Source organism: Oncorhynchus tshawytscha, unplaced genomic scaffold (assembly GCF_018296145.1).
Source record: "Oncorhynchus tshawytscha isolate Ot180627B unplaced genomic scaffold, Otsh_v2.0 Un_contig_588_pilon_pilon, whole genome shotgun sequence".
NCBI classification, from domain to species: domain Eukaryota; kingdom Metazoa; phylum Chordata; class Actinopteri; order Salmoniformes; family Salmonidae; genus Oncorhynchus; species Oncorhynchus tshawytscha.
Genome location: NW_024609810.1, coordinates 637,501 through 649,334, shown reverse-complemented (window position 1 = coordinate 649,334; position 11,834 = coordinate 637,501). Strand labels below are relative to the sequence as shown.

The following is an 11,834-nucleotide window of genomic DNA, read 5'->3' as shown; positions in this document are numbered from 1 at the left end:
TCTCTCTCAGCCCTCTCTCTCAGCCCTCTCAGCCCTCTCTCTCTCAGCCCTCTCTCAGCCCTCAGCCCTCTCTCTCTCTCAGCCCTCTCTCAGCCCTCTCTCTCTCAGCCTCTCTCTCTCTCTCTCAGCCCTCTCAGCCTCTCTCTCTCTCTCTCTCTCTCAGCCCTCTCTCTCTCTCTCTCAACCCCCTCTTTTCTCTCTCCACTCTGAGTCTTCAGTCTGGGGAGGAAGAGGTGTAACAGCCCTGGCCAGTACCCAACTTCCCTCCACAAACAAGACCTCTACAACCAACCCATTAACCCCTCCCACTGACTCACGTCTATCTACCCCTTGTTTTTTCAGTATTTCTCTTTCTAAAACAACGACAGTTCATTTACATATGGCCTACACATGAGCTAGTCCTGTAGACTGGAGGGCTTGTAGCCACAACTCTGTGAAGTTTTGACTCCACGTCTCTACCCACCCTTCTTCTGTTCTTTCAGTCGTTCTGTCTTTCAGTCCCATTTCTAAAACAACGACAGTTCTACTGTGAAACCAAATGGTTACGAACATGAACAAGTCCTAGTTGTTTCGACTCGGGAGACTGAGTGGTCACAGCTCTGTGAATCGCCTCCCTATAGTTGTCTCGTGGTGAGTTTGGTTGGTTATCTATCTGTTCCTCCATAAACCTTCAGGAAATACAGTACATGATAACATAGCACTAATAAAGGCACTTCCTGTGGACGGCCCATACAGTAGACTTATATCAATACACACGGTTTGCTCTTCAACCTTCCCACTGTGATACTGAACAATAGATGTCCTGCTGGATTAGGACACATTCATGTCAATTCAATCAAGCAATACTATTATACAGTTCCATTCCTTGAAGGGTACACATACACCTCAGTACGTCTTGAAATGACCAAAACACACAGGCAATATATGTCTGTTTCAACAATATAAATAGATAACACACGGTTATCATTAGGTTGAGATAACATGAACAGTCGTCCTAACTGTCTGTTACATTGAGATAACATGAACAGTCGTCCTAACTGTCTGTTACATTGAGATAACATGAACAGTAGTCCTAACTGTCTTATTACATTGAGATAACATGAACAGTCGTCCTAACTGTCTGTTACATTGAGATAACATGAACAGTAGTCCTAACTGTCTGTTACATTGAGATAACATGAACAGTAGTCCTAACTGTCTATTACATTGAGATAACATGAACAGTAGTCCTAACTGTCTGTTACATTGAGATAACATGAACAGTAGTCCTAACTGTCCATTACATTGAGATAACATGAACAGTAGTCCTAACTGTCCATTACATTGAGATAACATGAACAGTAGTCCTAACTGTCGTTACCTAACTGTCCGTTACATTGAGATAACATGAACAACTGTTACATTGTCCTAACTGTCCGTTACATTGAGATAACATGAACAGTAGTCCTAACTGTCTGTTACATTGAGAGTAGTCCTAACTGTCCATTACATTGAGATAACATGAACAGTAGTCCTAACTGTCCATTACATTGAGATAACATGAACAGTAGTCCTAACTGTCCATTACATTGAGATAACATGAACAGTAGTCCTAACTGTCTATTACATTGAGATAACATGAACAGTAGTCCTAACTGTCTGTTACATTGAGATAACATGAACAGTAGTCCTAACTGTCTATTACATTGAGATAACATGAACAGTAGTCCTAACTGTCTATTACATTGAGATAACATGAACAGTAGTCCTAACTGTCTGTTACATTGAGATAACATGAACAGTAGTCCTGTCTAACATTGAGATCAACATAGTCCTAACTGTCTATTACATTGAGAGTCCTAACTGTCTATTAATTGAGATAACATGAACAGTAGTCCTAACTGTCTATTACATTGAGATAACATGAACAGTAGTCCTAACTGTCCATTACATTGAGATAACATGAACAGTAGTCAACTGTCCGTTACATTGAGATAACATGAACAGTAGATAACATGAACAGTAGTCCTAACTGTCCGTTACATTGAGATAACATGAACAGTAGTCCTAACTGTCTATTACATTGAGATAACATGAACAGTAGTCCTAACTGTCTATTACATTGAGATAACATGAACAGTAGTCCTAACTGTCTGTTACATTGAGATAACATGAACAGTAGTCCTAACTGTCCGTTACATTGAGAGTAGTCCTAACTGTCTATTACATTGAGATAACATGAACAGTAGTCCTGACTGTCTATTACATTGAGAGTAGTCCTAACTGTCTATTACATTGAGATAACATGAACAGTAGTCCTAACTGTCCGTTACATTGAGATAACATGAACAGTAGTCCTAACTGTCCATTACATTGAGATAACATGAACAGTAGTCCTAACTGTCTATTACATTGAGATAACATGAACAGTAGTCCTAACTGTCCATTACATTGAGATAACATGAACAGTAGTCCTAACTGTCTATTACATTGAGATAACATGAACAGTAGTCCTAACTGTCTATTACATTGAGCTTCACCACAGCATGGTTTGTGACTCTGAGTGACATACAACACAATATTTATTTAGCTCTAGATTTACAGCAGCACTGTCTCTGAGAGGGTAGATTCAGTACATTAAGGTGGCTGGGATGCCCAGTTCACAACACACCTGGCCAGTCCGAACCCAGAAATGAAGGTTCAAGTGTGTGTCTGTCCTTCCCATGTCCCTTCCTTCCCTTCCAAACTCCCAACTCCACCACCTCTAGGTCAGATTGCTGCTGATGTCCAGGGTGTGTTGGTAGACCTGGGTCATATCATCCATGTCCCCTAGCAGAGAGAAGCTGCCGTCGTCACCAGGAGACCCTGGTGTCCCTCGGGTCCCCACCTTCCCCCCATGGAGCCCCCCTGCAGCCGTCTGGAGGCCCCGCCTGAAGCCTGCCAGCTGGAGTAGATCCTCAGCCGACATACAGGCCCTGACGTGTGGCTGCGGGGACGAGGGAGACCAATCCATTCCCATTAAGGGGGGAACACTGGAGAGACCCATCTCCTCACAGACAATACTGGAGGGTTTACTCTGGCTGCGAGAGAGGCCCGAGTCCCCCGGAGTCTCTCCGTGGAAGCTCATATTGGACAAGCCACTGTGGAAGGAAGTGGAGTTGCCGTACTTCCCATTACGCTTCAATATGCCCTTTCTCCCCATGGACCTCTTTGTTGGTGAGCTGGCGGGTGGGGTCATGGAGGTGCTGCCCCCTAGCAGTTCAGAGGACTCACTGCGCTCCGGGGAGGAGTAGTAGCCAGACTCCCGCTGCTGGTTGTTCTTCAGGATGCCCTTCTTGGGGAGGGTGGGCACCATCTTGGCCGGCGAGACCCCCAGGCGATCCTGATCATCGTCCTCTTCCTCATCTCTCTCGGGGCTGGAGAGCAGCTCCCTTCCCTCGTGGAAGTGCAGGGAGCGACTCAGCTCGATCTCCCCCAGGCTGTGGGACCTCTGCTCAGACACATGCATCTTCAGGATCCCCTTGGGTCTCTTCAGTCCTGGTTTGTCTTTGTCTTCCCACGCGGTGTGAGGGTGGAGCGCTCCGCTATCATTCTCCTTCCTGGACTTCCTCAGGCGCTGGCGGCCAGCGTGGGGGGGTACGGCGGGGTGTTCTGAGCGGGGGGGCTTGACCGGCACCACCCTGGGTGACTCTGTGGTGCGGTTCTGCCAGTCGATAAAGCGTGCTAGCGTTGGAGAAGAGATGCAGCCACTGTTGTCCTTCTGGACGTCACAGTCACACACAGTGGTCTTCCAGCCCCAATTGACCCACCAGTGGTTGGCGATGTCTTCCACCGTGGCTCGACGCTCCGGGTTAACCATCAACATCCAGCGGATCAGACCACGAGCATCTGGGAGAGAGTGGAAGGTGAGGCGGACAGAGACTTTAGCAACAATCTATGGCATTATTTAAGACAGAGAGAGAGAGGAGACAAACAGAGAGAGAGGAGACAGTTACAGAGAGAGGGGGAGGAGACAGCTACAGAGAGAGAGGAGACAGCTACAGAGAGAGAGAGAGAGGAGACAGCTACAGAGAGAGGAGACAGTTACAGAGAGAGAGAGGGGAGACAGCTAAAGAGAGAGAGAGGGGAGACCGCTAAAGAGGAGGGAGACCGCTACAGCTACAGAGAGTGAGAGGAGACAGCTACAGGGAGAGAGAGAGGAGACAAACAGAGAGAAAGGAGTCAGCTACAAAAAGAGAGAGGAGAGAGCTAAAGAGAGAGTGAGAGGAGACAGCTACAGAGAGTGAGAGGAGACAGCTACAGAGAGTGAGAGGAGACAGCTACAGAGAGTGAGAGGAGACAGCTACAGAGAGAGAGAGGAGACGGCTACAGAGAGAGAGAGGGGAGACAGCTACAAAAAGAGAGGAGACAGCTACAGAGAGAGGGGAGACGGCTACAAAAAGAGAGAGGAGACAGCTAGAGTGAGAGGAGAGAGCTACAGAGAGAGAGAGAGAGAGAGAGAGAGAGAGAGAGGAGATAGATACAGAGCGAGACAGAGAGGAGACAGCTACAGAGAGAGAGAGGAGAAAGAAAGAGGAGACAGCTACAGAGAGAGGAGACAGCTACAGAAAGAAAGAGGAGACAGCTACAGAGAGAGAGAAAGAGGAGACAGCTATAGAGAGCGAAAGAAAGAGGAGACGGCTACAGAGAGAGAAAGAAAGAGGAGACAGCTACAGAGAGAGAGAAAGAGGAGACAGCTATAGAGAGCGAAAGAAAGAGGAGACGGCTACAGAGAGAGAAAGAAAGAGGAGACAGCTACAGAGAGAGAGAAAGAGGAGACAGCTATAGAGAGCGAAAGAAAGAGGAGACGGCTACAGAGAGAGAAAGAAAGAGGAGACAGCTACAGAGAGAGAGGGGAGACAGCTACAGAGAGAGAAAGAGGAGACCGCTACAGAGAGAGAAAGAAAGAGGAGACAGCTACAGAGAGAGAGAAAGAGGAGACAGCTATAGAGAGCGAAAGAAAGAGGAGACGGCTACAGAGAGAGAAAGAAAGAGGAGACAGCTACAGAGAGAGGGGGGAGACAGCTACAGAGAGAGAAAGAGGAGACCGCTACAGAGAGAGAAAGAAAGAGGAGACCGCTACAGAAAGAGAGAGAGGAGACAGCTACAGAGAGCGAGAGAGAGAGGAGACAGCTACAGAGAGAGAGGGAAAGAGGAGACAGCTACAGAGAGAGAGGGAAAGAGGAGACAGCTACAGAGAGAGAAAGAAAGAGGAGACAGCTACAGAGAGAAAGAGGAAACAGCTACAGAGAGAGAGAGAGAGGAGACAGCTACAGAGAGAGAGAGAGAGAGACAGCTACAGAGAGAGAGAGAGAGACAGAGACAGCTACAGAGAGAGAGAGAGAGAGAGAGAGAGAGAAAGAGGAAACAGCTACAGAGAGAGAAAGAAAGAGGAGACAGCTACAGAGAGAGAGAGAGAGAGAGACAGCTACAGAAAGAGAGAGAGAGGAGACAGCTACAGAAAGAGAGAGGGAGAAGACAGCTACAGCGTGAGAAAGAAAAAGGACACAGAAACAGAGTTAAACTAGTACCTGAGGACTGTGTAGGTTCCCTGTACTCTCCGTTGGTGATCTGGCGGATGAGTTTATTGTGGTCTTCCCCATCAAAGGGCATGGTCCCATAGACCAGGGTGTAGAGAAGCACTCCCAGGGCCCAACTGTCTACCTGGAAACACAACACACTGGTAGTTACAATACTGTCTACCTGGAAACACGACTGTCTACCTAGAAACACTACTGTCTACCTGGAAACACAACACACGGGTAGTTACAATACTGTCTACCTGGAAACACAATACACTGGTAGTTACAATACTGTCTACCTGGAAACACAACACGCTGGTAGTTACAATACTGTCTACCTGGAAACACAATACACTGGTAGTTACAATACTGTCTACCTGGAAACACAACACGCTGGTAGTTACAATACTGTCTACCTGGAAACACAACACGCTGGTAGTTACAATACTGTCCATAGCGTTCTTGTATGGTGGCCTCAGTAGCACACAGACCTCAAGGCTGCTGATTTACTACTGTTGGTTTGTCATGGTTATACTTCCTACTGTTTTCACACCCGTCTGCTGGCTAAGATAATGGCCCTTTAATGTGTTTTAACAGAAAGAATAACAAGATTCTGTATCTTCTCCAAACACTCTGTTCTTTGCACACTGATTGCTGTTGTAAAAGCCATGTCAAGGTCTGTGACTTAAGTGATTGGGTTCTGTTCTGATGAGGTTGCCTTTGGCTCTGAGGTATAGACCTTAGGCTTCGGCCCAAATGACAGCCTATTCCCTATGTAGTAACCAGGGCTCATACAGAATATGGTTTAATTTGGGACACAGGCCGTATTCTCTGATTAGCTGAGATAATCTCCAGGAATCACAGTGTTCTGTAAATCACAGCTAGCTGGGAAACAATGGACGATTTGTCTCTGGGGAAGTCTACTCCCCTGACTCCATAACCTCAGTGCGTGCGTGCGTGCGTGCGTGCGTGCGTGCGTGCGTGCGTGAATATAGAGCTGTGATTGTTGGCTTGGACTCTGTCGGTCTCGGCCTCTTTGACCAGCTGTGTCAAACCGAGGAAGGGCTTTTCTCAGGAAGCTAAAGGAGATGGGAGTAGAGGAGGGGTGACAGGGTCAGCTGGTGTAGGGGTCATTATGTCAGATTTACTGTAGGGTGGGAGAGGGGTGGCTCCTAATGTCTCATGAAATGATGGGACTCAGTGAAATCCTGGAGTCATAGTCATTCTGGGTCTATGTTTGGTAACATGTTGAGACTCCTTTCAGATGAGTGAGCTGACCTGGGCTGGCTGTTGGGGAAGTGGCTGTGAAGCCTGGCTGGCCGGGCCTGACAGGATGTGTGTGTGTGTGTGTGTAAACTTCCTCCAAGACAGGAACGGGTGTTCACTACCTTCACTTGTCAGCTTAAGGACAAACCCAGAAGACCCAGGGAGCAAGAGCACGTTTTGGGATGGGGGTTCCCTTCAGTGTTTCCCTCATCCAACTGTTATAGGGAATTTGTTCTGGGGATTTTCCACTGGTGAGAACCCGGGAGTTTAGATTTGTGTCTTATTTCCTTATTTCCATGAGCCTCAGAGAGAGTATAATGTACAGCAGGATCAGTCCAACAGGTCTGAAATAAGACTCAGGTTTCAGAATGACACAGATCAGAAGTGAAGAGAAGGATTTCCCTTGTTCCCTGCCGTGTGTGTGTGTGTGTGTGTGTGTGTGTGTGTGTGTGTGTGTGTGTGTGTGTGTGTGTGTGTGTGTGTGTGTGTGTGTGTGTGTGTGTGTGTGTGTGTGCGTGTGTGCGTGTGTGTGTGTGTACCTCTGGACCATGGTAGGGCCTGCCGTTGACGATCTCTGGTGAGGCGTACAGAGGGCTGCCACAGAACGTCTGAAGGAGCTCGTCTTTGTGGTAAAGGTTGGACAGACCAAAGTCAGCAATCTGGAGGAGAGAAGAGCATGACAATCAACGTTAAATGACCCTTGGATAAGACTCGCAGATCCCTGATTGCACCTGTAAAGAGACTGTTCCTATCGCTAAGATGCTGTGTTGAAATACAGCATATGAAAGACAAGAGATGGACATCTCTACGGGGTCAAAGGTCTTACCTTGATATTACAGTTTTCGTCCAGCAGCACGTTTTCCAGTTTTAAATCCCTGTGCACCACTCCGTTCTACAAAGACAAAACAGGAGTACAAAACAAGTCTAATTAAACTGTGACCCATATACACACACACACACACGCCCACGTACACACGCCCACATACACACGCCCACGTACACACGCCCACGTACACACGCCCACACACACGCCCACGTACACACACACACACCCCACGTACACACGCACGCACGCCCACGTACGCCACACACGCCCACGTACACACGCACGTACACACACACACACACGCCCACGTACACACACACACACACGCCCACGTACACACACACACGCCCACGTACACACACCTGCGCGCACACACACACATGCCCACGTACACACACACACGCCCACGTACACACACACATGCGCACCTTTCTTTTGTCTACCATGTTTGGTGAGCTCATCCGCAATGGTTATTTTCAAGTGGCACATGTTCTATATAAATGTAGCATCTTTAATTCATCTCAATGACATAAAGTACATCTCTCGTGTTGTTGGGTGACACACTAAACAGCTGTTAAACATGTGGGACACAGGATCCGCATCTCAAACGCCACCCTATTCCCTACAGGGTGCACTACTTCGGGCCAGAGCCCCATGGGCCCAGGTCGTAATGAGTGCAGTAGTCAGTGCATGTAGGGATAAGGGTGCCATTTGGAATTCAGCCAGTGACAGGAAGTGTGGTCATGGTTCAATATGAACCAGAAGAACCACGTGAACAGTTTGACCATACACTGTGTGTTGATAATTCACTTAACCATGGAAGGCAGATGTGCTCAAAGAAAGATGTGGCCGCCCTCCCTCCCTCTCCCTCCCTCCCACTCTCCCTCCCTCCCACTCTCCCTCCCTCCCTCCCCGTAGGGAGGAAGCAGGGGAAGTCTATACTCTGCCACACTTCCTTCCGTCTGTCACAGCAGCGCTGCCCTGTCCTAACCTACTGTATCTCTATGTCCGGCTCCTCCCTCCTCACCATGTCACGGTTGCCCCCGACAACTCCCTCACCAGGATGTCACGGTTGCCCCCGACAACTCCCTCACCAGGATGTCAGCAGCAGCTGTAGCCAGCCCTATCCGTCAGTCATCCTCTCCCAGCTGGCACCCTATTCCCTTTGCAGTGCACACTTGTTTTAACCAGGGCCCATAGTAGTGCACTATATGTGGGATGCGCCCTCAGTCTCTCCCAGCTGGGGATATGACATCACTCCACCAGGACCTACAGTAATGACATCAGTCATAGCCACCAGCTGTAGGGACTGTGGAGGACAAAGGGCCAACACTCTCTCTGTCTCCCCAGGGAACAGCACTCAACCTGGAGGTGGAGAGGGCCTGAGGGAAGGGGAGGGTGGGGGATGGGCTGCTACATGGGCACAGAAGGGCAATTATGTGTCTTATTGTGTGAGCTAACTCTGGTCTGCTGTAGGGTACTGTACTCTGGTCTGCTGTAGGGTACTGTACTCTGGTCTGCTGTAGGGTACTGTACTCTGGTCTGCTGTAGGGTACTGTACTCTGGTCTGCTGTAGGGTACTGTACTCTGGTCTGCTGTAGGGTACTGTACTCTGGTCTGCTGTAGGGTAATGTACTCTGGTCTGCTGTAGGGTACTGTACTCTGGTCTGCTGTAGGGTACTGTACTCTGGTCTGCTGTAGGGTAATGTACTCTGGTCTGCTGTAGGGTAGGGTATGTACTCTGGTCTGGTCTGTAGGGTACTGTACTCTGGTCTGCTGTAGGGTAATGTACTCTGGTCTGCTGTAGGGTACTGTACTCTGGTCTGCTGTAGGGTACTGTACTCTGGTCTGCTGTAGGTCTGCTGTAGGGTGTACTCTGGTCTGCTGTAGGGTAATGTACTCTGGTCTGCTGTAGGGTAATGTACTCTGGTCTGCTGTAGGGTAATGTACTCTGGTCTGCTGTAGGGTACTGTACTCTGGTCTGCTGTAGGGTAATGTACTCTGGTCTGCTGTAGGGTAATGTACTCTGGTCTGCTGTAGGGTAATGTACTGGTAATGTACTCTGGTCTGCTGTAGGGTAATGTACTCTGGTCTGCTGTAGGGTACTGTACTCTGGTCTGCTGTAGGGTACTGTACTCTGGTCTGCTGGTCTGCTGGGTAATGTACTCTGGTCTGCTGTAGGGTACTGTACTCTGGTCTGCTGTAGGGTAATGTACTGGTCTGGTCTGGTCTGTAGGGTACTGTACTCTGGTCTGCTGTAGGGTACTGTACTCTGGTCTGCTGTAGGGTACTGTACTCTGGTCTGCTGTAGGGTACTGTACTCTGGTCTGCTGTAGGGTACTGTACTCTGGTCTGCTGTAGGGTAATGTACTCTGGTCTGCTGTAGGTTACTGTACCCTTTAACTCTGGTTTCCAACTACAGAATGGATGTGTGTGGGTTGGGACAGCTGCATAGCTTTTCCTTGTAGAAATGTCCATTGGCTTAGGGCACAGACCTAGGATCAGCTCAGCCTTCCCCAGGTCCTAGCCTTTACCATACAGAAGATAGTAAAACTGACCTCAGATCAGTGCATCTCTTACCTTGTGACAGTGGTGCACGGCGGAAACAATCTGCCTGAAGAAGTGTCGTGTCTCTCTCTCGCTCAGCCGCCGTCGCTCGCTGATGTAATCATACAGCTCTCCCTTACTGGCGTATTCCATCACGATCACTATCTTGTCCTTGTTCTCAAACACTGGACACAAGGACATACACAGAGGACAACGTCAGGATGGGAGGAGTTTGAAATCAGCAAACCCATCTCAGGTTGCATCCCAAATAGCCCTCTATTTCCAGATATAGTGAACACTACTTTTGACCAGGGCCCACCGGGTCCACAGTTTCAACAATGGGGCCCTTTGGAGTAAACCCAGAATACAGAGAGACATACTGTCGCCAATTTAGCACGACTGGGGATCTTGCTTCTGTGCTTCAACGGCGAGGTCTCTGATACTGTTCACATTGTTGTGTTATACTGCTGTTAACTGTTTAGAATAGGGACACTGTTCTACCCTGATATAGTTGAGGAACACTGTGATATCTGAGTCATGTCCTCACCCAGGACAGTTGGTAGAAGTCATGTTGGTAGACCTTCTGGTGAGAACAGTAGGAGGATAGTGGGTGATGTGTGTGTGTGTGTGTGTTGGTTCTTCCATCCTGTGTGCGTACGGCAAGTGTCAGTATTATGTAAGATCACTAAAAGAGAGAGTGGTCAGTGTATCACACACCTCTAACCCTGTTAATAGACCCTGTATGTCACTCTCACCTCTTCTCTCTCTCTCCCTCTCTCTATCTCTCTATCTCTCTCTCTGTCTCTCTCTCTGTCTCTCTCTTTCTCTCTGTCTCTCTCTCTGTCTCTCTCTTTCTCTCTGTCTCTCTCTCTGTCTCTCTCTCTCTCCCTCTCTCTCTCTCTCTCTCCTCTTTTCCTCTCTATCTCTCTCTCTCCATTTGTCTCTCTCTCCCTCTCTCTCCTCTTCTCCCCTCACTCTCTCGCTCACTCACCTCTTCTCCTCTCTCGCTCTGTCTCTCACCTCTTCACCTCTTTCTCGCTGTCTCTCTCAATTCTTCTCCTCGCTCTCTCTCACCACTCTCTCTCTCTCAATGTCTCTCTCTGTCTCTCTCTCTCAATGTCTCTCTCTTTCTCTCTCTCTCTCTCTGTCATCTTCTGTCTCTCTCACCTCTTCTCTCTCTCTCCCTCTCTCTCTCTGTCTCTCTCTATCTCTCTGTCTCTCTCTGTCTCCTTCTGTCTCTCTCTCCCCCCTCTCTCCTCTCCCAGATCCTGAACTCTTTCCATTGTGTCTGACCTGGAGCTAAGCGACAGTAGCCTGTCAGTCGTAGTAGGCTGTCAGAGGACCTGTCTATTCTCCTTCTACACTACATGGCTCTGCACAATAACAACACTGACTCAGGTCCAGAGCTCCTGGAAAATCCCCACGGACCGACCACTGTAGACCATTTTTGTGATAAAATAAAGGGTATTTATATTGGTCAGGTGACAACTTTATTCATCATTTATCATGTTTGTGTTAGACAGTATTTTGACATCTAAGGAAGGATCCCTACAGTGCTGGTTGTGGGCTGGCTAGCCAGGACTGAACCTGAACTTTCTCTGACTCCTGGCGACTTAATCTGCTGCTGTTGCTGTGAAACCAGAAAACTACAGGGG

At 48.4% G+C, this 11,834-nt stretch overlaps 1 protein-coding gene across 1 annotated transcript in view; it reads right to left on the bottom strand.

The window, feature by feature from the left end:
* Positions 1-1,993: 1,993 nt before the first annotated feature.
* LOC112242484 (NUAK family SNF1-like kinase 1) overlaps positions 1,994-11,834 on the bottom strand; it is a 21,631-nt gene continuing 11,790 nt past the window's right edge. The window contains exons 3-7 of the mRNA XM_042318596.1: positions 10,213-10,364; positions 7,633-7,698; positions 7,346-7,465; positions 5,550-5,682; positions 1,994-3,867 (exon numbers count right to left, since the gene is read on the bottom strand). Of these exons, the coding sequence (XP_042174530.1) occupies positions 2,744-3,867; positions 5,550-5,682; positions 7,346-7,465; positions 7,633-7,698; positions 10,213-10,364 (1,595 nt within the window). The 3' untranslated portion in view covers positions 1,994-2,743. The remainder of the gene's footprint in view (positions 3,868-5,549; positions 5,683-7,345; positions 7,466-7,632; positions 7,699-10,212; positions 10,365-11,834) is intronic.